The sequence below is a fragment of the Pelodiscus sinensis genome, chromosome 2 (assembly GCF_049634645.1).
Source record: "Pelodiscus sinensis isolate JC-2024 chromosome 2, ASM4963464v1, whole genome shotgun sequence".
NCBI lineage: Eukaryota > Metazoa > Chordata > Testudines > Trionychidae > Pelodiscus > Pelodiscus sinensis.
This window is the reverse complement of record NC_134712.1, coordinates 1,716,505-1,740,732: the sequence shown is the minus strand read 5'-3', so window position 1 is coordinate 1,740,732 and position 24,228 is coordinate 1,716,505. Positions and strand designations below refer to the sequence as shown.

The 24,228-nt window shown below is 62.0% G+C and overlaps 1 protein-coding gene across 6 annotated transcripts in view; it reads left to right on the top strand.

Moving 5' to 3' along the window:
• The window catches only part of ARHGAP39 (Rho GTPase activating protein 39), a 344,304-nt gene extending 320,865 nt beyond the window's left edge, over positions 1 to 23,439 (top strand). For all 6 annotated transcript variants that reach the window (XM_075919971.1, XM_075919969.1, XM_075919970.1 and 3 more), the window contains 4 exons: positions 348 to 547; positions 6,469 to 6,560; positions 15,499 to 15,668; positions 17,452 to 23,439. In XM_075919971.1, the coding sequence (XP_075776086.1) occupies positions 348 to 547; positions 6,469 to 6,560; positions 15,499 to 15,668; positions 17,452 to 17,646 (657 nt within the window). In that variant the 3' untranslated portion in view covers positions 17,647 to 23,439. The remainder of the gene's footprint in view (positions 1 to 347; positions 548 to 6,468; positions 6,561 to 15,498; positions 15,669 to 17,451) is intronic.
• The last annotated feature ends 789 nt before the right edge of the window (positions 23,440 to 24,228 follow it).

The following is a 24,228-nucleotide window of genomic DNA, read 5'->3' as shown; positions in this document are numbered from 1 at the left end:
CTTCGTAGTGACGTGTTTCCTACATTGGAGCCAAAATGGCTCTGCCCCTTTCAGGGCGAGGAAGGGTGGAAAAGGCCGTTCTCGGTCCGAAGACGTGACTTTCGCAGGGGTGGGAAGTGGCAGCAATGTGGCGTGGGGCCGCAGGCTTTGGGGGCAGTGTAAATCGCTGACGTTCTTCGCCTGGGCCGTGGGGCAGGATCTCGTCGCGGTGGGCCGAGGGTGTCTGGGGGCGGAGTAGGCGTGTCCGCGAGCAGATGGGCGTTAACGGCCGGGTGCTCAGTGTCTGTGGAGAGCCCTGTGCCCGGCTCTCCGGGCCTTCACGTGTGTCTTGGCTCCCTCTCTTTCAGGGCCTGAAGAAGCCAAACATTGAGGAGATCCGGCACGCAAAGAACGCGGTGTTCAGCCCTTCCATGTTTGGGAGCTCCCTGCAGGAGATCATGAACATGCAGAAGGAGAGGTACCCAGACCGCCAGCTCCCCTGGGTGCAAACCAGATTGTCCGAGGAAGTGCTGGCGCTGAACGGAGACCAGACCGAGGGCATCTTCAGGTAACGCTGCCTTGTGACCCTGACCCTCGTGCCCCGGGGAGTCGCACGCCGGGCAGTCACTTCCAGGAGAGAAGATGCAGCTGGCTGCTTCTTAATCTGACAGGGGGTGCCTGAGGCTCTTACAGGGAGTGTTGCATGCTGGGACATGTAGTCTTTGCGGCACCTCTGCCAAAGCTGAGGCTGGCCGTGGATTGCATCGTGAAGCCCCGTGGCTTGGCCACTCCTGCATCTCAGCATGACCTTGCAGAGCATTTTCTAAGGGGTAACGTCCCAAGCCAGGCGAGGCGTCGGGGCCGGCTGTCCCTGAGCAGGCAGACGAGCAACGATCGAGGCAGGGCGGTTGCTGTTCCCCTCCCATCCCAGAGAAGGAGCCTTTGCGATGGGCTGAGGCATTCTAGTGCCTAGACCCCGCCACAGATCTGGCTGGCCTCTCAGGAACCCGGCCCACGTCTGTAACGCCACAGGAATCCAGGGCGGCGGCTGTGTCTCTGGGGAAGTCCACGTACAGTAATTCCTCATTTAACACGCGCCCGCTTAACACTTTTTCGCAATAGCACGATTTGGGGGGGGGAACGTTTTTTGCATTACACGACCTTTCCCAGAATAACACGATTTCCCCAGCTGGCCCATTGCTAGCGGCTGTGCAGGCTTCCCCCGCCTCCCTTCAAAGTGTTGGAGGGTTCGCTGCTCGCCGCGCCGTTCCCCAGCGACCCCCTCCCCCATCGCTGGACACAGTGCGGGTCCCGGCAGACCCGTCACAGGGGCATACTCCCAACCCAGTTCCCCTCCCCTCCTCTTCCCTTCCCCAGAGCCAGACACCTCCCCCCCCTGCTGTAACCCAGTCCCCTTTCTCCCCCAGCCGTATGTCCCGGTCCCAACAGACACCGCCCCCACCTTTTCCATTATGTTCAGTGGGAAAATTGACCCCGCATAACACGTTTTCACTTAACACGATCAGTTTCTGAAACATCTCGCTAGTGTTAAATGAGGAATTCCTGTTCTTACCTCTCCTCTTCGTTGCCTTTTGTTCTGCTGCCCATCACCCTGTGGCTAGGCCCTGTGCTTCTGGCCAGGGTCTCTCGCTCGCCTGTTGCCACTTTTGAAGCGGCGCCTTGCGTGCAAGGGCCACGTTTCAGCACCCAGCACCTCCCTCTGGCTGGTAGCGCCAGGCCGCAGCAGCGGCGCCCCCTTTGGCAGTGGCAGAGCGCAGGGGGCAGCCCATTTCCAGAGGGCCACGCAGTGGGAGAGCACCCGGGCATCGGCTGGACAGATGAGCTGTCTGACGCTGGGCTCCCCGCGGTGTTTCAAAGCGGCAGCGCCGCACGGAGCAGGGGAGTCCCTAGCTGATCCCGGGCTCCACGCGGCACTGCCGCTTTGAAACGCCTCGGGGAGCCTGGGGCCAGTGGGGGGCTGCCCCCCGCAGCGCTTTCGCCTGTGAAGTGTGGCAGTAGCCCTGGGGCTGAGAGGCGTCCTGTCGACTAATCGATTAGCCAGTTCGTCTAACTGTAACATCCCCACTCCCCTCCCGCTCCCAGCCAGAGCGTAGCCAGGCCACTCCTGCGCCCCCCCCAGAAGAGCCCATGGCCTCAGAAAATCCACCTTCCCCCAAGCCCCAATCTCGTTCTTCAGCAGATGGATCGTTGCCCTCGGGCTGGCCTGGGCCTCGCTGGTTTGGCTGCGAAGGACAGACATTCCCACAGGGCTGTCTCAGGCTGATTTCCCCCTTGACTCGGTCACAGGAGGGCGTGCTGAGAGCTGCTCCTTGATGTGGGAGCCCGGGGCCACCCTGGGCTGGGGAAGGTTCCCTGTGTCGCGGCCTGGCACTGACCTGAGGTGCTGAGAAAGCGGCAGTCGTGGCAGTAACGTTGCTGTGTGAGCTCCCCGGCTGCAGCCTTGGGGACTGTCAGCCCTGCCTTGTGTTAGCCGCTGCTCTCTCCTGTCTGCTGGACTCTGGTCCGGTCTTCATTTCCCGTCGCTCGTTCACATCCCGTCTGGGGCCAAGAGCGCCCCCCGGGGGTTTCTCCACTTCCTCAGCTGTGGATTTTCCTGTCCACGGCGCTGCCCCGGCTGCTTTAAACTTCCAAGTAGACAGAACCCCGGTGTATTAGCTACGACCTGTCTCTCCGGTTCCCAGTCGCCCTCCCTCGGCATTCTTGTTGCCTTCAGCGTAGGTGGGGGAGGAGAGAGCTGGTCTCATGAGGCCACCGTCCCTGTTTTCCACCCTCAGTTCGTGTCCCAGCGAAGACACGGGCCCAGGCTCGTGCTGGTGGCCTCCTCGAGACACAGAGGAGGGATCCTCGTTGTGTGGTGCTTGTGTAGCTGTCTTGTGCAGTTCTGTGCGGAATTGTAAAGCTCTTGTTTACCACTCCCCTGCTGGCCAATGGTGCGAGATGGTCGCTCTTGTGGGTCACCTCTTTTGTTGCCACTGGAGAGCGAGGCGTGGGCATCTCCCACATTCACAACAGATTTCAGAAAGAACCAGGCAGCAAAATCTAGTACACACGAACGAGACGCATGTTCTGTCAGAACAATGAGTTTCAGCAGATTGGAACCTTCTGTATGGCATCTGACACGGCCTTTCCTGTGGTATCTGACACGGCCTTCTGTATGGCATCTGACACGGCCTTTCCTGTGGTATCTGACACGGCCTTTCCTGTGGTATCTGACACGGCCTTCTGTATGGCATCTGACACGGCCTTTCCTGTGGTATCTGACACGGCCTTCTGTATGGCATCTGACACGGCCTTCTGTATGGCATCTGACACGGCCTTTCCTGTGGTATCCGACCTGGCCTTTCGGGTGGTATCCGACACGGCCTTTCAGGTGGTATCCGACACGGCCTTTTGTATGGCATCTGACAGGGCCTTTTGTGTGGTACCTGACATGGCCTTTCACGTAGTATCCGACCTGGCCTTTCATGTGGCCTCTGACCTGGACTTTCATGTGATATCTTATCTGGCCTTTCATGTGGTACCTGATCTGGCCTTTCCTGTGGTATCTGACACGGCCTTCTGTGTGGTACCTGACCTGGCCTTTCCTGTGGTACCTAACACAGCTTTTCATGTGGTAACTGACACAGCCTTTCATATGGTATCTGACATGGCCTTTCCTGTGGTATCTGACATGGCCTTTCCTGTGGTATCTGACATGGCCTTCCCTGTGGTACCTGATCTGGCCTTCCCTGTGGTACCTAACATGGCCTTCCCTGTGGTACCTGACTCAGCTTCTCGTGTGGTACCTGACATGTCTTTTCGTGTGGTATCTGACCTGGCCTTTCCTATGGTATCTGACACAGCATTTTGTGTGGTACCCGACCTGGTCTTTTGTGTGGTACCCGACCTGGTCTTTCGTGTGGTACCTGACACAGCTTTTCATGTGGTACCTGACCTGGCCTTTCGTGTAATATCTTACCTGACCTTTCCTGTGGTACCTAACACAGCCTTTTGTGTGGTACCTGATCTGGCCTTCCCGTGGTACTTAATACGGCCTTTCCTGTGGTATCTGACACCGCCTTCCATGTGGTACCTGACCTAGTCTTTCATCTAGTACCTGACCTGGCCTTTCGGTGTGGTATCTGACACGGCCTTTCGTGTGGTACCTGACACAGCTTTTCCTGTGGTACCTGACACGGCTTTTCGTGTGCTACCTGACCTGGTCTTTTGTGTGGTACCTGACACGGCCTTCCGTGTGGTACCTGACATGGCTTTTCATGTGGTCCGTGACCTGGTCTTTTGTGTGATATCTTACCTGGCCTTTCCTGTGGTACCTAACACGGCCTTTCATGTGGTACCTGATCTGGCCTTTCCCGTGGTACTTAACATGGCCTTTCCTGTGGTACCTGACCTGGTCTTTCATGTGGTACCTGACACATCTTTTCGTGTGGTATCTAACACAGCTTTTCGTGTGGTACCTGACCTGGTCTTTCGTGTGGTATTTGACATGGCCTTCCGTGTGGTACCTAACACGGCCTTTCCTGTAGTACCTAACACGGCCTTCCGTGTGGTACCTGACACAGCTTGTCATGTGGTTCCTGACCTGGTCTTTCCTGTGGTACCTGACCTGGCCTTTCCTTTCCTGTGGTATTTGACATGGCTTTTCGTGTGGTATCTGATCTGGCCTTTCCTGTGGTACCTATCACAGCCTTTCGTGTGGTTCCTGACACAGCTTGTCACTTGGTACCTGACCTGGCCTTTCGTGTGGTACCTGACCTGGTCCCTCGTGTGGTACCTGACACAGCCTTTTCTGTGGTACCTGACATGGCCTTTCCTGTGTATCTGACACGGCCTTTCCTATGGTACCTGACACGGCCTTTCCTGTGGTACCTGACACGGCCTTTCCTGTGGTACCTGACCTGGTCCTTCGTGTGGTACCTGACATGGCCTTTCCTGTGTATCTGACACGGCCTTTCCTGTGGTACCTGACACGGCCTTTCCTGTGGTGTCTTACCTGGCATGCTTTGCATGAACTATCACAGCCACAGACCCGTGGGAGTTGCAGGATGCTGCTTTGTGGTTCTATGGGTCACAGATATGTAGCAGAGACCCCTCCCCCCCGCTCAAGCTCTTCCCACTTCCAAACCCTGCCCACATGCCCTAGATCCAGCTATTGCTCCAAAGAGCTTGATGGCTCTGTTCGAGTGACCAGCGGTGAAATAGGGAATGCTGCCAGTCCGTGGCATGTGTTCCCAAACAGGGAGCAGGAGGTTCTAGGGCAAATCTGTGCAGACCGTAGTGAGCTGTGCGAGGTGCTGTCACAGCTGCCGCAGCCGTAATATCCAAGCACAATTGCACAGGATTCATGAGGCACCTTCATAGCCGGGTGTGGGCAGTCACACAGTTTATATGCCCAGGCACCATAATAATAGACACGAGAGGCTCGCCTTAGTGCATGCCTCTCCACGTGGGCAGCTGGCAATCTCTGTGTATGAAAAGCAGATGGTTCTCATCATTAGGTTTCAGAGTTAACACCCTGTAGCCTCACCACATCATGGAACACTGGAACTGGAAGGGACCTTGAGAGATCAAGTCCAGTCCCCTGCCCTCGCAGCAGGACCGAGCACCAACTAGATCATCCCTGACAGGTGTCTGTTCAATCTGCTCTTAAATATCTCCAGTGATGGAGATTCCATGACTTCCCTAGGCGATTTAATCCAGTGTTTAAAAGCAGAGAGAACTTCCTGACCCAGATGGGACCTGAAGCCAAAATCCTCAGCTTTCGAGGCTGGTGTGGTATCCGTTAAGCCACTGGGCCATTGATCTGAACGAAGGCAGCGTGCTCCTCTCTCGGCTATTGTTTCAGTCTCTCCGCAGCCACAGGCAGGCCGTGCTGGTCTCTGAGGCTACGTCTAACGGCCGGTTTTGCGCAAAAACTCGCAGAGCGTTCACACCTCAGGCGCTTTTTTGCGCAAGAAAATGTCCAGTGAATTGACAGACCAGAGGGGTTTTTGCGGTGTAGGCATTCCTCTTTCTACGAGGAATAACTCCTTTTGCACAAGAGCTCTTGCACAAAAAGGTGTGTGGGGACGGGCAACGGAGGGTTTTTTGCGCAAATCCAGGAAAGAGGAAGAAGCGCAGGGGCCCTGGTGGCCATTCTGTGGATAGCGGCCAGCGCTTTCTTCCGAGAGAGCGTCCGTGCAGTCTGGACACTCTCTTGCGCGAAAGCCTGTCGCTTTTCCGATGCGCTTTGCAGTGTGGCCGCGCTCTTGCGCGAGGAGGTTTTGCGGAAGGTCTCTTCCACAGAAAGCTTCTTGCGTAAGAAACCTGCGGGGTAGCCGTAGCCTGAGGCATCACGCTCTGCCCATAGTAGAGATGCTGGCCTCAGCCTCACAGAGGAACTATGAAAATGACGTCCCACGTCCAGCTTCCCCCTTCCCCCTCCCGCCAGGGAACGGAGTCTGAACGGGGTGTGTGTCCCTTCTGCAGAGTGCCAGGAGATATCGACGAGGTCAACGCCCTCAAGCTGCAGGTGGATCAGTGGAAAATCCCCACCGGCTTGGAAGACCCTCATGTTCCTGGTAAGGGCTCCTGACCCCCTCCCCCCATCTCCCCCACACACACGGGGACACCTGGGGCAAGGAGAGTGGGAAGGGATTCCTGGCTCTGAGCTTCGTGGGCCTGAAGGCAGCCAGTCTGGGGAGGGCAGCCAAGGGAGAGCGTGAGAGGAGAGCCCTCGAGCAGGCCGTGGGGATGGGGGCAGGAGCTCACTCTGGCCCTGGGCATGAGCCGGGAAGGGAGCGGGGAAGAGAAGGAGAGTGCTAGGGAAGGGCGGGGCTCTGGCCCACCGGGGTACACAGCCTGGAGGCTGAGAGTGGGCGCCGGAGCTTGGTGTGGCAGAGGGGCCTGGAGAAGGAGGGTGGCATGGCCCCAGCAGAGCTCCTGGGAAGCCTACGGGGCGAGTCCAGCACATGTGGCCCAGCTAGGTGAGCACTGACGTTCCCTCTGATTTTTCCATCAGTGTGCGGAATACATTTTGTTCTGTGCACCGAGGCAGGGGCAGATGTGCACCACCAGTAGACACACATGCTGCCGGCTGGGGGCGCGCTGCTAATTAACTCGGCGGCATTTGAAACCCTCCTGAGCAGCCGCCCAAGCGCTCAGCTTGCAGGGAACGCTGGCGAGTACCCCGCCTCCTCCCGGACCCCCGAGGCACAGATCAGGAGAGGAGAGCTCTCCCCCCAGTGAGATCTGGCTGTGGGAGGCAAAGGGAGCCTCGTTGGAGCTGGGTGGCTGAGGCTCGGGCCCGGGTCGGGGTACCCCCACTGAACAGGGCACGGCCGCCCCTCCTTTCTTGGGATCTGGGCGTGGCGGCCCCCGGGCCACGCCAAAGCCGGAGGAAGGGGCCTCACGCACCAGCTCTCTCGTGTCAGGGGGGATCCCGTGAGGGGACCCGCTTGAAAAATAACATTGAGGGACACACCATCTGCTCGTGAACTTGGTGACGGCAGCCCCGGTGAGCTCGGGAGCGTGTGAGCTTGGAAAGGGGCGAGTGAGAGGAGGGCGGAGGAATCCCAGAGCAAGAAGATGGATCGGAGGCTCCTCCATTCCCCATCTTGTGGCCCAGGAGGAAGGGGTGGCTTGGCAAGATGGCGGCGCATTTAGAGTGGATAAAGGAACCCGGGGATCTCAGTGCTGCAGGATCTTCAGGCAACCAGCTTGCAGGCAGATTCTGTCCTGCCGACTCACCCCACAGGGCTATTCTGGGGATAAAGTGCCCCTCGGAAGGAGCGCCGGGGGGGCGAATCCAGCCCTCAGCGTTTCCAGGAGCTAGGGGGTCGTAGGAACGAAAGCAGCAGCGCCAGTTCCCACTCAGGAGGATGGCCCAGGGAAGGGTCTGCAAGCTGTGTGCTGTGGAGGGCAGGCAGGGGGAGGCCAGCTGGCCCGTGCACACAACCAGGGGACTGGAAACGGGAACTGGGTTCAAATTCACACTCGCTCAGGGTATGTCTACACTGGGCGCTTATTTCCAAATAAACGATCCCAGAAGCAATACTCCGAAACAGCTTATTCTGATCAGCGTGTCTGCACTACAGGGAACCCTCACAATTAGCACAAGGCAGGCTCCCTACTGCGGACGCGGTGCCTCGATTCAGAGCCCCAGGAGGCACTGGGAGGAAGCCCTCTGAATGGCCCTGGTGTTGTACTTAAAAGAAGTACTCGGGGTCTTTTTCAGAGGGAGAAGGCAACATGCCACATTTATTGATCACACATAGAATAATCCACACTTATCACATGCATATGACACATCACACGCATGCACTCTCACACGCACACGCACACTCCGTCTTGTTGTTACCAAAAGTTGCTCCCCCTAACTGCACTGGCCAGGTGAGTTAGATGGGGGGGGGGGGGTGGAGCCGGGCTTCTGCCGATCCGGATCGATGCTCCCATGTTGACAAGACGAAAACCCGGGTCCCTCTGCAAGATGCCTCCTATTTATCCCTCTCGTGCAGCCAATTAGTCATCACCTGGCCTTTCCTAATGCGGCTTCAAAGAGACTTCTTCCAAGGGCAGGCGCTTGCTGCTGGACTCCCAAGGGGTCTGTCTGTCCAGTCTTCTTAATGAGCTCACTGCACAGGTATTGTCTTGGGTCTGGCTCCCAGACCCTCTCCGCCCTTGGGACTGCTGCTGGAGGGGCTCCCCCTTCATTCTCCATTCACACCTCAGTCATTTCAACAGGGCAATCAAGGAAAGGGGAGAGCTCAAAAGACATTTTTTTCTTACAAGATCTAGATCTCTTAATACAAAGTTCTAGGAGAAATGTTCCAGAGAGTCTCTAAGACACTGAACAAAGAGAGATCGAAAAGGACAAGATCTTAATACAAAATATAATATTACAGGGATTTCTCCACACTGGGGAGGAGTGTGGAGCGTCCGCACACCCGCTGTTCCGGAACAGCTGTCCCGGAGGAGGCGTGGTTCCTCGTGCCCTGAGGCTGTGTGTGTTCTGAGGAGGCTACTGCGCATGCGCAGCCGGCCATCCCCCCTCCGTTCCCTCTCAGCCGCCGCCGGCTGCGGTCGCTGATCAGCAGTGTCCCCTTGCCTCATCTGCTTACCTACCCCTTACTTCAGGAACCAGACAATCCTAGAGCTGGAAGAGCCCTCAGGAGTCATCGAGTCCAGCCCCCTGCCCCAGGCAGGACCAACCCCAACTCCATCATCCCAGCCAGGGCTTTGTCAAGCCGAGACTTAAACACCTCTAGGGATGGAGACTCCACCCACTCCTCAGGGAACCCAGCCCAGCGCTTCACCACCCGCCTGGGGAAATAGTTTTTCCTAATATCCAACCTAGACCTCCCCCACTGCAACTTGAGCCCATTGCTCCTTGTTCTGCCACCTGCCCCCACTGAGAACAGCCTTTCGCCAGCCTCTTTGAAACCTCCCTTCAGGAAGTTGAAGGCTGCTCTCAAATCCCTCCTCACTCTTCTCTTCTGCAGACTAAACAGACCCAACTCCCTCAGCCTCTCCTCGTAGGTCATGTGCTTCAGCCCCCTCATCATTTTGGTCGCCCTCCGCTGGACCCTCTCCAATGTGTCCACATCCTTTCTATAGTGGGGTCCCAGAACTGGACACAATACTCCAGATGTGGCCTCACCAGAGCCGAATCAAGTGGAATAATCCCTTCTCTGGATCTGCTGACAATGCTCCTCCTAATGCACCTAATATGCCATTAGCCTTCTTGGCTACAAGGGCGCCCTGTTGACTCATCTCCAGCTTCTCATCCACTGTAACCCCCAGGGCCTTTTCTGCAGAATCTCTACTTAGCCAGTCGGTCCCCAGCCTGTACCAATGTTTGGGATTCTTCTGTCCCAAGGGCAGGACTCTGCACTTTTCCTTGTTGAACCTCATCAGATTTCTTTTGGTCCAATCCTCAGTCTAATCTGTCTAGGTCACTCTGGACCCGATCTCTGCCCTCCAGTGTATCTACCTCTCCCCCCAGCTTAGTGTCATCCGCAAACTTGCTGCGGGTGAAATCCATCCCCTCCTCCAGGTCTGTAAACCCTTCCTAACTGACTCATCCTGACTCTTTACTTTCCTTATTAGTCATCTTTAAAAAAAACCCAACCCATCGCCAGACTAGCGCATGAAGCCGGATACTAAGCCCACACTTCTGCCGGCTCTCTAGGATGTGCCGGGCTCATCCAGATTTAAAAGGTGTACGAGCTGCAGGCTGTCCCTTTCCATTTCTGACGGGCACGCGGGGTGTGTCGCCATCTGGGTGAACAGCACACCCCAGAACATTGCCCACAATGTCAGAAATGTACAACCCGATCCAGGCAATCGTGGGAGCTATAACTCCAAATGCTCCAAACAGAGCAAAAGGCTTGGTCGGCTTCTGACCTTGAGCAATCTACTCCCAGACACATATCACTGGGACGGAGTGATAGGGGGTCGGGCTGTAAGGATCGTGAAACCAACGAGGCTAGGGAAAGGTCCTATTCTTCCTCAGGGACTGGCTCCCCCTGGAGGAAGCATGCTCCCCACAAAAATGCCGCCCCCTCAACCCCACAAACACGGTCTGACAAGCAGCACGCAAGCGGGACCGGCAAGGACAGAAGCCGGAACCCAAGGCGCTCCCAACGTACCTCAGAGACGGCACCGCCAGAGGCAAAACGCAAAGCCTCAGTGGCGGCACCGACTCAAACGTCCACGGCACCATCGTCCACACAAAAAAGACACCGCTCGCAGAAGGCACCGAGTGTGAGCAACTCCGCGAAAGCGGCACCACAAACCTACCCGGCACCGGTCCCACATACCAAACAGCCGGCGGTCCCGTTAACGCCACTGCATACTCCACACGCCTCCTGCCCCCACTGCTACTGCTCCCCAGCTGCTTCCACGTTTTACAACGGCAGCGGAGCTCTCAGACAACTCGGTACCAGGGTCGCCTGTCCTCTGCACCAGCTGTATCCTGAACACCTCACGGTGCACCTTCGCACCCACGCCTGTCAGCTCAGTGACCTCGTCTCTGTGACAATGAGGACGCAGTCTCCACACCGCCACAGTGAACGCGGCGCCCCTCGCGTAGGTCACAACAACAACGTCAGCAATGGCAACTCCCACAGTCGCTCCCAACCCCGGTCGCGCCTGACTGGCCATGCTGGGACCCCCGGGCGGCTTACAGGCATCAGTCTGCACAGTGACAGCAGACACATCCAGTACCACAGTCCCACACACCAACGAGGCAGGCCAGGGAACAGTACAGCTCGGACTCGGGTGAACAAGACGTGGACTCTCTGGGAGATGAACAGGGATCGCCCCTTTCTCCACCCCCACAAAACTCATCCGCCTCCCCCAAGGATACGGTCATAACCCCACCGGCAAGGACGGCCACTGAGCCTAAGTCGTTCCGAGATCTTTTTAAGAGAGTGACTGACACCTTAGAGTCTCTCTCTCTGACGTGCTGCAGGCCCAACACAAGCTTACAAACATTCTACAAACACCTTCCCGTCCCCATGAACAAGACGCTTATGAACCCCACCAAAAATATATGGCTCACGCCAGCCACAATCACCCCAGCATCAAAACGAGTGGACAGGAAGTACTGCGTCACTCCCAAAGGGGCAGAATTTCTATTTTCCCACCTGGCACCAAATTCCCTCGTGGTAGAAGCCGCGAATCAGAGAGGGAAACAACAAGCCACACGAATAACTCCACAAGATAAGGATTGGAAGAAGCTGGATGCAATGGGGAAAAGGCATATTCGGCAGCAGGCTGCAGATAAGAATTGCTAATTGAACCGCATGATTAGCAAAATATGTGCCTCAGATCTTTGACCAAGTAACAGCTTTCATTGACTCACTTCTAGTTATTAATGGAGGTTGCTGAGCTTCTAGGACTGGAAGGGACCTTGAATGGTCATTGAGTTCAGTCCCCTGCCTTCTCAGCAGGACCAAGTACCATCCCTGACAAATATTTGCCCCAAATGGCCTTCTCAAGGATTGAACTCACAACGTGGGGTTTAGCAGGCCAATGCTCGGACCACTGAGCTATCCCTCCCCCCTAGACAATAGAAGAGATCCGTTTAAAGCAAATATCAAAGAGGGCACATTAATACCCCGTACAGCCCTACAGGCCACGCTCAACTCAGCGGACACAGCAGCCAGATCTCCTGCTTCAGCCGTGGTAATGAGACGAGCTTCCTGGCTTACTTTTGGGTTTTGCCAGTCCACCGTAGAGGACCTCCCATTTGAGGGTACGAAGCTCTTTGCAGAGTCCGCAAACCCCTCCCTGCATACCTTGAAGGACTCAAGGGCCACCCTCAGGACTTTAGGCATTCAGGTACCTATTAGAAAAAGAAAACAAAACATAATTGTACCAAAGATATAGACATAAACCATTTAATCAACAACAGTGACAATACGACAGTAGACGCTGACCAAGGCAAAACCGGCGGAGACAGCCCTCAGACCAGTCCTCCACTCAACACCCATCAACATCCAGGCAACAGGTTTGAAGTCCTGGTCGAGGGTCTGACAACCCCAACATTTCCGAGGGAGCAATCCACATCATCCAGGGTATTTGGCAACAGACTAGCCGACTTTTATACAGCATGGTTGGCCATTACCACCGACAAGCGGGTGTTGGAAATTGTGAAGACTGGATCCTGCATCCCGTTCATAATCATCCCCTCCACCCTACCCCCTTCACTGTCCCTTTTCAGGGACCCCCTCACGAGATATTGCATCTACACGAGGCAGAACACCTGCTCCGCCTTGGTGCCACTGCCACAGAAGAAGCACCAGAACAACACAGGGGCAAGAGGTTCTACTTCCACTATTTCTTCACCACCAAAAAGTTAGGCGGCTGGAGACCAATATTAGACCTCCGCAAGCTCAACCGTTGTGTCAGATACCAACGATTCAAGATGGTCACTCTTCGACCACCATACCCGCCTTGGAAAAAGGAGCATGGTTGTCTGCCCTCGACCTCCCACATATCGATACACCCAGCACACAGGAGGTTCCTCCATTTTACAGTAAAAGACAGACACTTCCAGTACAGTGTCACCGTTCAGACTCTCGGTAGCCCAGAGACTATTCTCAAAGGTACTGGCAGTACTCACTGCACATTTACACCAAAACAGAATTTCGATATTTCCGTACCTAGATGATTGTCTACTCGCAAGCCGCACACAGCAAGACACACAGCACGCTAGCGCAGTAGTGAAAGCGCTCGTCGACAATCTCAGCCTACAGATAGACACTGCAAAGTGCATTTTGACCCCTGTTGGCGTGGACGGCGCGGTGCCGGTGAGAGACGCTGCCCTGCCGGCGTGGACGGCGCGGTGCCGGTGAGAGACGCTGCCCTGCCGGTGTGGACGACGCAGTGCTGGTGAGAGATGCTGCCCTGCTGGCATGGACGGCGCGGTGCTGGTGAGAGATGCTGCCCCTGCTGGCGTGGACGGCGCGGTACTGGTGAGAGACGCTGCCCTGCCGGCATGGACGGCGCGGTGCCGGTGAGAGACGCTGCCCTGCCGGCATGGACGGCGCGGTGCCGGTGAGAGACGCTGCCCTGCCGGCGTGGACGGCGCGGTGCCGGTGAGAGACGCTGCCCTGCCGGCGTGGACGGCGCGGTGCCGGTGAGAGACGCTGCCCTGCCGGCGTGGACGGCGCGGTGCCGGTGAGAGACGCTGCCCTGCCGGCGTGGACGGCGCGGTGCCGGTGAGAGACGCTGCCCTGCCGGCGTGGACGGCGCGGTGCCGGTGAGAGACGCTGCCCTGCCGGCGTGGACGGCGCTGTGCCGGTGAGGGACGCTGCCCTGCCGGCGTGGACGGCGCGGTGCCGGTGAGGGACGCTGCCCTGCCGGCGTGGACGGCGCGGTGCCGGTGAGAGACGCTGCCCTGCCGGCGTGGACGGCGCGGTGCCGGTGAGGGACGCTGCCCTGCCGGCGTGGACGGCGCGGTGCCGGTGAGGGATGCTGCCCTGCCGGCGTGGACGGCGGTTGTCATGCCAGCTCGCCGTGCTAGTTACAAAAACTCCAGCTTGCGTGTGGAGTGGTGCATTGCGCACGTGACCCGTTGCGCTGGGCGCGGGTGATTTCAACCACTGACGCTGGCTGGGACCTGCCTCCCTGAGCCCTGCTCTCTCTCGCCCCTAATTTCAAGAGAACAAGCGGAGCCTCCACTTGACCAATCCCGTCATTTCGGAGGGAGGGGCTGGCGATATTGGAGGGAGGGGCTGGCGATTCGGAGGGAGGAGCTGGCGATTCAGAGGGAGGGGCTGGCGCCAGTGCTCTCGGCTGTCCGTAACTCCCAGAAGCTCCCTCAGGAATAAGCTGCCGCCCCCCTGGGGAGCGGAGAGAACCTCCCCCCCCGTAATCAGGGGTCCACAGACACACCACAGCCCTCCCCCGCCTCCCGCCATACCGGGGCCCAGGCGGAACAGAAGGGTCAGATTCGAGGCTGTGTCGAGAGAGCTGCGGGGCTGAAAATCCACAAGGTGCTGGGTGACCCGTGAGCCAGGGAGGCCAGCGTGCAGGCGACCGACAAGTCTGGGCTGATCAGTTCATCCTGCCGGCTCCGCGCGTCCCCCCCACTTGCTGCCTCGGCATCAGAGGCAGCAAGGGGGGAGCAGGAGCTGGTGCCGGTGAGGAGCTGGCTTAAAAGCCGTCTCCCCTCGAGCACTGGACCCACCTGCCCCCCCACAGCCCTGCTGCTTCCGCTCTGTCGGGGGGCGGGGGGGCAGGCTGGAGCTGATACATGCAGGCAGAGCAGGCTCCCCTCGCGTGCCGGCTCCGTGGACCCACCTGCCCCCGCACACTTGCTGCCTCCTACAGCGGTGGGGGGGCAGGCAGGAGCCAGTGCTGGGGGAGCTGGCTTGAAAGAGGCAGCAATGTGGGGGCAGGGGAGGCTGCCGGGAAGCAGCCTCTGTCTGCGGCAAGCCTGGGTCCAGAGGCTGCTTCGCAGCAGCACCCCTGTCCATGGGGGCCCAAGCTCAGGGTGCGGAGCAGCCTCTGTCTGCAGGGAGCTCGGACCCCCGCGGACAGGGACAGGCGGCCGGTCTGTGCGGGGATCTGGCTTTTGAGGCTCCCTAAGAGGGGCCGGAGCGCACTGGCTGCCGGCCCCACCCCGGGGCCTGTGGAACAGTCCTGTCACTACTGAGGTTTCCTGCGGTTCCGCGACTGTTCGATTCACCATTGCTGACACCCCTGCTCTGGGGGAAGGTCGGTCAGTCGGACCACGGGTGCGCCGGCCGCGTGGCTCCCGGGGACGGGGACGTGGTGGCCCAGCCCTGCCGGGACAGGCCGCTGTGTGGGGTTAGCTGGGGGGGAGCCGAGAGTGAAGCCGACTCGGCTGCTGTCGTTGCCCGAGGGGAATGGGGCGCCGAGGTGCTGCCAGACTGTGCGAGCGAAGGCCGGCGGGAGCCGGACCTGCCGCCGCGCTCCCCGTCCCTGCCCCCCGGGCGCACGGCTCTGCGGCCCCAACTCCAGCTCTGCCCTTGTCTCCCTCCGCAGCGTCGCTGCTGAAGCTCTGGTACCGGGAGCTGGAGGAGCCGCTGATCCCCCACGAGTTCTACGAACAGTGCATCACCCACTACGAGAACCCCGAGGCGGCCATCGCCGTCATCCACTCCCTGCCCAGGATCAACAAAACGGTGCTCTGCTACCTCATCCGCTTCCTGCAGGTAGGCGGGGCCGGCCCAGCCGGGGGCACCCTCGGGCAGGCTGATCCCGGCCCCGTGACGGCGGGCGAAGGCCTCGTCACTCAGCCCCCCGCTGGCATTGCCTCGGCGCTTCCTGGGTTGTGGGGTTGCCGCCGCGCCGGCCAGGAGACCGAGACGCGCCGCGACACCGTTACCCCTCGCGCACGTCACATGGCAGCGGGGACGCTCGCTGCCCGTCCGCCCTGCCCAGCGCGGGCACAGAACGCCGGCCAGAGCCAGGCTCAGCATAGCCCCCGCCTGCCCCTCCCCGATATCTCCTCTCCTGGGCAGACGCAGCTCACAGCGGGCAGCCCAGCCAGAGCGGAGAGACCGGCGGAGCCGCGCTCGCTCGACGGCTTGGGGCGTGTCGGCCAGTGTCTCCCCCAGGCGAGCACACGTCTGCGCGGGGGGGTGAAAACCATCAGAGCAGCCACCTGCCTGCCGCAGCCTCACCAGGGACTCGCCTCGCGGGAGGCCTCCTGCCTTTGCCTCGCGCCCCCTCTGGCGCCCACTTCCCCCCTCGCAGGGACCAGCCCCGTCTCGGGCCCTCTGCCTGGGTCTCCTGTGGCCAAGGGGCAACACTCCAGTCCCCTTCCCAGGTTCATCTCTCGGCCACAGGCCGGCCATGCTCCTGGGGCCCCCGGGCCTTTTCCTGCTGGGAGTCCAGGCCCCACGTCCCTGGCTTCCTGCCCCTCGCGGGCATCTCATTCCTGGTCCCCGCAGGGCCCAGCCAGGGCCCCTCTCCCCCTGGGGCCCCCAGCCAGGGCCCCTCTCCCCCTGGGCCCCCCCCCAGCCAAGGCCCCTCTCCGCCCTAGCCCCCCCAGCCAGGGCCCCTCTCCCCCTGGGGCCCCCAGCCAGGGCCCCTCTCCCCCTGGGGCCCCCCAGCCAGGGCCCCTCTCCACCCTGGGGCCCCCCCCAGCCAGGGCCCCTCTCCCCCTGGGGTCCCCCCCAGCCAGGGCCCCTCTCCCCCTGGGGTCCCCCCCAGCCAGGGCCCCTCTCTGCCCTGGGGCCCCCGCAGGAGCTGACCCTGCTCCTATCGCTCTGCTCTCTGGCCATGGCCAATCCCAACCACCCGTCTTCACGCCCTCCCGCTGGACTTGGTCCCTGAGTAGCTGTGGTCCCCCCCGGAGCTGAGCACAGACCTGCCCAAGCCATTCCTTGAAAGCAATGGGCCCCGTAACGAGGAGCCCCCGTGCCGGTCCCAGCAGGGTTACTACCTAGCTCCTCTCTGGTGCTGTGTCCCCCTTAGCAGCCCCTCGCTTTGGGGGTGCAGTGTCCCGCACAACCGGGCTGGGGGGCCTCTGGGCTCTGTGCAGCCCCTGGCACGACGGGGCCCTGACCTCAGCCAGGACTAGGGATGGAAGCGACTAGCGGACTCTCCGATGGGCATGTGCTCACTGCACAGTCGGCTAGTGACTCGATTAGTCGCCCCCCCCCCCCCGTGCCTCTATCAGAGAGAGGCAGCAAGGGGGAGCCGGAGCTGGTGCCGGAGCTGGTGCCGGGGGAGCTGGTTTAAAGCTGGCTCCCCCCAGAACCGTCTCCGTAGCGGAGGTGGGCGGGGGAGCGGGCGGCGCGTCCGCCTTTGAACGGTAGCGAGAGCCCCGCAGCGCCTGCAGACGGGGGGCCTGGCGGGGGCGGGGCCCTGATCCGAGTCGCCGCGCCTGGAGGCTGCGGGGCCAGCGGAGGGGCGGGCAGGCTCCCGGGGGACCGTTGTGCGGCGGGGAGGGGCCGTTCTCGGCGCGCTGTGACCTCTCTCCCTCCCCAGGTGTTCGTTCAGCCGGCTAACGTGGCCGTCACCAAGATGGACGTCAACAACCTGGCCATGGTGATGGCCCCCAACTGCCTGCGCTGCCAGTCGGACGACCCGCGGATCATCTTCGAGAACACCCGCAAGGAGATGTCCTTCATCCGGGTGCTGATCCAGCACCTGGACACCAGCGTCATGGAGGGGGTCCTATAGCAGCGAGCAGGGGGAGGAGCCAAACCAAATCTGACGACGACCACCCCCCACCCCACCCCTAGACCCAGGTCAATCAGCCGATGAGAACGAGCCAGTCCCCACGCAGGGGAGGGGCTGGGCAGCCGGGGGCAGGGCCTCTCGCCCCGTCCCGCCCTTGCGGCCTGGCCCCGTCCCACCTCTCGCCCTAGCAGCGGGGGTGGCGGGGGGATCCGGCCGGTGCCCCTGGCCAAACGGCTGGTGTCCCCTGGAGAGGCGCCCGGCGTCCAAGGCCTGCGGGCACGGTGGGGTGGGATGCCAGGCCCTGCACCGTGCGTCTGGCCAGTCCCCGCGGGCCCAAGTGGCGTGTGCTCCCTGGGGGCAGGGCCTGGCGGGGCGTGCGTGTGGGGGGGGGGGACAAAGGGGGAGATGAGAACGCGCCCACGAGCATCGCCTCGACCTCAGAGCTCCTGCCTGGGGCCAGTGCTGGCCGGGAGGCCGGTCTCTAGGCAGGGACTGCAGGGGGGTTGCTTGGGAGCTGGGGGGGGGCCGTGCGGGAACATTCGGGTGCCCAGTGACCCTGTGGGGGGGGCGGAGGGGACCAAAACCCGCTCCACGTTCTCAGGGCAAAGGCTGTGGCTGGGCGTCTCCATGCACCAGCCCCGCGGGCAGCCGGTGACGTCGCCTCCCCTCCTGCCCTCCCCTTCCCCCGCTGCTGGGCCGATGGCAGCGTCGACGGAGCAGGGAAAGGAAGTGGGGCTGGGTCCCAAACCGGAGCCCTCTCGGGGGCCTCTGTGCCTCAACCAGAGCCCCCCAGCGGCTCGGGCAAGGCCGGAAGCTGCAGCTGCCTCGATGGGCACGTCCTGGCCTTTCTGTCCCGGGAGGGGCGGGTTCATTTGCTGCTGGGGCGGCACCAGGCTCGGTGGGCGCAGGTTCGGCTACGGCTCGGCAACCCCCCACCCAAGCTGGTTGCAGGCGACCGCCCGTCTCCCCCTGGAGCTTAGCCCGCACAGGCAGGGCCCGGCCCCTCGGAGCCGCCCGCGGAGGGAACAGGCGGGGGAGAAGAACGCCCGTCAGTTCCAGCTCCGCTCCCCTGCACGTGGGCAGGGCGAGGTCACCGCCCCGTGGATCAGCCCTGGGCTGCCCTCGCGGATTTCCAAGCGGGCGCTGCGAGGCCCGACCCCGTTCGCTGGCCCAGCCCTGCGCTGGCAGGAGTGCGTGAGGAGAGCCCCGAGGAGCCGGCGCCACTGGAGCAACCCGCCTGCCAGGGGCCAGCTCCCAGCTGTGCTGCCCCCGGGCCTCTTCCTCTCCCGGCAGTGCCGAGCTGGGCCCTGGCAGCGGGCAGGGTGGGGGCCGGGCTCTCGGCAGGGCACTGTCCTCAGCCCCGGGCAGGGGCGCCGGTTCCGGGCGGCCCAGAGAGACCGAGGGGCCCTCGTCGCCTCTCAAAGGCTGCACGCTTGGGTCCTGCCTGTGAAAATCCCCCCCGGCAACCCCTGGCATCGGCCCAGCCGGGCATCGGCAGCTTGTGGGACGCGGCGCTGCGGCTCGGGGCCGGAACCGAGCCCACCTCAGCCGCGCTTTCTCGCTGGCCTCCCGCCGGGGCGCTCCGCCGTTGACGGCTGCCGTCGGGGAAATGGCTGCGGTCCAGCTCGCTCCTGCCTCCGACGTCGCTTCTTGGGACAGGCAGCCCCATTCAGGCCAGACTCCGGATTGTGAGCATCCCCGGGCTCTGGCGCCATCCCCAGTCAGCCCCTGGGCCCGGCCCACGCTCCAGACCCCGGCTCCATCCGTCTTTCCCTGAGGCCAGGTCCGTCCTACAGCCCTGGGGCCCGCCCGGATTAACAGGGAGTCCAGCTCAGGAGATGGCCAGAGCCATCCGAGGCTCTCGGCGCGGCCCCGGGTCCCTGCTTTTCCAAGCTCCCCCGTCAAACCCGGAGCTCCTGGCTCGGGCCCCGCCCCCGCTGCGGGAGAGTGAACCCTGGAGGGTTGGTGCTCGGCAGGGATGCTGTGCCCGGCCACGCAGCTTTACAGTTCTCCATGTTAACGCTGCTCCGGGCCCGTCGCCCCGCGCTGCTCAGCAGGGGAACCGGGCCGTGTGTCTGGCCGGGCGGCGATTCAGCAACGCGGGGGCAGGTGACGGGCCACGAGGATCCCCGTGTGCACCGAGGGATTGTTAGCTCAGCGGCAGGGCAGAGACTGCTCCCCCCGCGCCCCCTCAGCCTGCTTCCCAGCCAGCCGTCAGTGGCCCCCATCTCGCCCCGCACGGCCCCAGTCTGCCCACGGGCCCTCCGGCCTCGCTGCGCCTCGCGCTCCGCCCACCCTGCCATCCGGCAGTGGCAGGCAGCTGGCTCCCCGGGGCCGCTCCAGGCGGCAGCGTGCCGTGGCCGGTGCCCACCAGCGGCGCTCCCGGGAGCCTGCAGCATGCCAGCCGGGCAGTGCCCCCCCCCCCGAGGCGGCCTCGCCCGGAGAGAAAAGAGCAAAGGGGCCTGGCCGGGCCCCCGCCCCGCATCTGGCCGTGCCTCTCGGGCCTGGGCAGTCGGGTTGGTGGCTGAGCCCTGGCTGCACGGGGCAGTGAGGGAGCAGCCACGGGGTCTCCATGGCACCGGGGGGGGCATCGGGCCGGCCTGGGCTCGCGTCCCCACAGGAGCAACATGCTGCCCTCTGGGACCGAAGTGGTGGGTGGAGGCAGCGCAGGCGCTGGGGGACAGTGACACTCGCAGGCAGGAGAGCCCAGCCGGGATTGCCCTGCCATCCTCCCCGGGGCATTTTCCTTCCTCCGGCCAGGGAAGGAGCCAGCCCTGCTGCTAGGGACAGGCTGGGCTCGAGCGGGGCCGGGCACTGTGGGCATGTCTCCCCGTGGGAGCGCGAGCCCAGAAGGCACCGCAAGGGGGAGCTGCTGCTGCCCACAAGGCCCTCGGCCGCGAGGATCCGGGCCTGGATATTTCGACTTTCTTTCCCTCCTCTCGCCTCCTGGCCGCGACGGGGGAGGCACCGGACACGCTCAGGCTTGGGCTGGCCCTCCTGCGGCGAGGAGTTCCACAGTCCACCAAGGAGGCTGCACCCCAGAGGCCAGCAAGACTTCCTGGAGGAGGGGCCGTGTGTCATCCTGCTCCCTGGCTGGCAGCTCTCAGCAGCTGCTTCCTTACTGCCCTGAAGCCCCCTTGGGTGGGCGTCCTTGGGAGCCCCCCAGCAGCTGGGCCACCCCGAGAGATTAGCCCCGGGGTGTTTTCACAGCTTCCCGCCGGTGGCTCGCTCAGTGAAAGGGGAAGAACCAGCCAGCCCGTCCCGGCAAGAGAGGAGATGGGCCTCGGAGCCTGCTGGGGAGGGACGGGGCTCACCCCGTGCCCGGAGCCGTGGACGATGGTGGTGCCACGCAGGAGCCGAGACACGATTCCCTCCAGGCAGCTACAAAGAGCAAGTGCCTTCGGCTCCCTGGGGGAAGCCGCTGCCGCCAGCAGGGAGCCAGCCCCAGCAGCAAACACCCTCCCTGCCCACCCGCCTGCCGGGCAAGGCCGCCGTGCCGGTGCTGTGTCCTCGGTCTCTGCAGCCCCGGGAGAGCAGCGTGTCCCCCTCGGGGTGGGACCGATTGACTAACCCTGCTCCTGGCTCCGATCTCCCCCGGGGGCGCTGGCCTGGGCTTGGCGTCCTCAGCCCGGCAGCGTGAGGTCACCCCTTCCTCCCCAGCTCACCACCCGCCCGCCGGGTTCCAGCCCCACCCCTGCAGTGCTGACTCCCCGCACCCGGTCCCGGGCTGCGGCGCTGCAGGGTACATCCAGCCTGGGCTGGGGCCTGAGCTCGGGGACCCCGAGGGGGAAGGGTCCCGGGCCCCGGCCCCAGCCTGTGCATTTCCACTGCAGTTAAACCGCCCCTCGCCGGACCCCCAGCCGGACCGGACGCTGCCTGCGGGGCGGGCGGACCCCTGTGTCTGGCTGCTGTGGGGCTTGTAAATACTCCCAAGGGCTGTCACCCACTCACAGACGCTCCAGACGCTGCCGTAGACCAAAGGGGGGTGCGGAGGGTCCCGTCCACGTCTTGTCCCGAGGGAAACTCCCCTCCAGGCACGGTTCTGCCCGCGGGGCCCTGCTCCTTCGGGGAGGGGGCTGGGCTTTCCCCCGGGGCTCCCTTCTGGCCCCAGGCCTAGGGCAGTGGGGGAGAGTGGTGCCAGCCCTGCGCAGTCCAGGGAGCCCCAGGGCTCGGCGGGCCCAGACCCCCGCTGCGGGAGGGAGCTGCCGGCACGGCAGAAGGTTTGTGTAGCCGGGTTGCAGCTCGAGCCGCAGGCTGGCAATGGAGCCGCGTTGGCCTGTCCCGGCGGCCGTCTCCAGAGAACGGGCCTGAGGGGAGCAGCGCCGAGGCCCCGCAGGGCAGGCCGCTCCCCCAGGCTGCGACGAGTCGCGCTCCACCCGGGCCTGCGCTGGGTCCAAAAGCCAAAACGGCAGAGGCCCCCGGCCTGGCCCCGTCCGGCTGGGCAAAGCCTCCTTTCGGGGCCCAGCCACTTTGCTGCTTCTGGGCCCCGCCCTGGGAGCCGTCGAGGGCCCCTCCGATTCCTCGGGGTCTGTCGCGGCGCTCGGCCCGTCTCAGGGCAGGACCCTCAATCAGCAACAACCCCCCCAGCCCTCGCCGGGGCTCGCCTAGACCTGCCTGCGCAATCCCAGGGGGTGCAGCCTGGCTGTACGGTGGGAGAGGCTGGTCCAGGTTGGCCTGACGCCCCCGCCGGGTTTCTAGGTGAGAGGGCCCCGGGGACTCTGCACAGGGCGGATTTTAGCAGACGATTTTCCAAACGGAAGAGGCCTCCCAGACACTGAAGCCATCGCCCCCGGCAGGGCAGGGAGGCGGCCGTTCCAGAAGCAGGGTCTAGAGCGGCCCCGGCCACGGGAGAGCGAGCGATGGGCAGGGAGAGATTATTTTTATTTAGCACGTTCCTGTTACGGCGCGGCCCAGGCCAATGAAATTATAGAGAGAGATATAAGAGAGATTTACATAGTACAAATCGCTAATGACATAGTTTTAAAGCCAGATGCTATTTATCGTTAGAGCCTTCGTCCGTCGTCCTTTCGTTGCACAAGACTTTGCTTTTGTCCCAGTTTGTTGGGGGGCGCTTTCCATTGCAGGGTTTCTTCACGGCTTCTGACCAAAAAGTACTTCTCCTTCCCCTGGGCCCTGGGGAGAAGGGCCCCTCGGCAGCCCCGGTAGGGACAGGGCCTTCTCTGGCGCTCACTCCACTCAGTCGACTGCCCGGGCCGCTCGGTGGTTCCAGGCGGGTTGATTTGCTTTAGCGTTCCCGGTTTCCATGGACCCATCGGGCCGTTCCCAGCAAGAGCAGGAGGTTTTCCCAAGGTGGGGACTGGAATTGAAGCCTGAACAGGCTCGTCCCGTTGAACCAAATTCCAGTTCTGGTCTCATTCCCCCCAAGCGTGGGCTTTTCCTCTGGATTTACACCGGCCTGCGATCGGGGCTAGATCCGGCCCCCGTGGGAGTTTACCTTGACTCGGTGGGACTAAACCAGGGAGACCTGATCTGAATCCTAGTGCACGGGGAGTGGGGCTTTGACCCCGATTCTCCCCTCGGCTCCAACTTGGCTCAGCTCCAGACAGAAGTTGTACAGAGATTTTTTTTTAGCTCTTTTGATCTCCTTCGACGCTCCGGAGCCGATTCTCCTCCGTCCTCTTAAGTTTGGGTTTTCTTTGGGGACGGAACCGGCTTTTCTCCAGCTTTGTACGTTTCCGATGTTCTGACTTGGTTCTCCTCGTCCTCATAAAATCGGTTTGTCCCCACGATTTTCTAGATCCGTTTTTTAGACTTGAGTTTTTATTTATTAAACCCCAAGCCCAAACCAAACCACTAATCGCCAGGCCAGGAGGGAGCCAGACAGTCCGGGCACTGCTCAGGACCAAACCAAACCACCAATCGCCAGGCCAGGAGGGAGCCAGACAGTCCGGGCACTGCTCAGGACCAAACCAAACCACCAATCGCCAGGCCAGGAGGGAGCCAGACAGTCCGGGCACTGCTCAGGAGGGCACGTGCGGCAGGAGATTCATTCTCCATCAGTGGGCAACGATCCCCGGCCCTCCCCTGGGATCTGTTCCAAATGACCCCCCAAAAGTGGCACTTGCTTTTTAACCCCTCAGTGACTGACCACTGATGTGCCCAGCACTGAAAGCAGGAGCATGCTGGGCAACCCCAATTCTGCTTCCCGGCTGGGGGGTCTCCCGGTGGGGCTGCCGCCTGTTGGCAGCATAGAGCCGGCCTGTGTCCGTGCTGCTGTCCCAGACGTTCAGTCTGGCACCTCTCCCCCGACAATCCAGGAACTGGGTCTGATTCTCCTCCCACCTCTCCCCGCCCAGCTCCATAGCCCCCCCCACGTTTACACCTGTGAGAGCTCCCAGGCCGGCCCGCCTTACTGCCACAACTACCCGGGCTGGCCCTTGTGGGTGGGCCCCAGAGCACGGGGCAATTTCCAGTCAAAGGGCCGGATTCTGGGCTCGCGTGCCAATCCGGGGCGAGTGCGTGGAACTGGCTGGGCCCGATCCTGCATTGACACCCGTCCAGAGCGACTCCAGCCCCTTGAGCGGAGGCGACGTGCGAGCAGAACCGGGCCCAGTGGAGTTC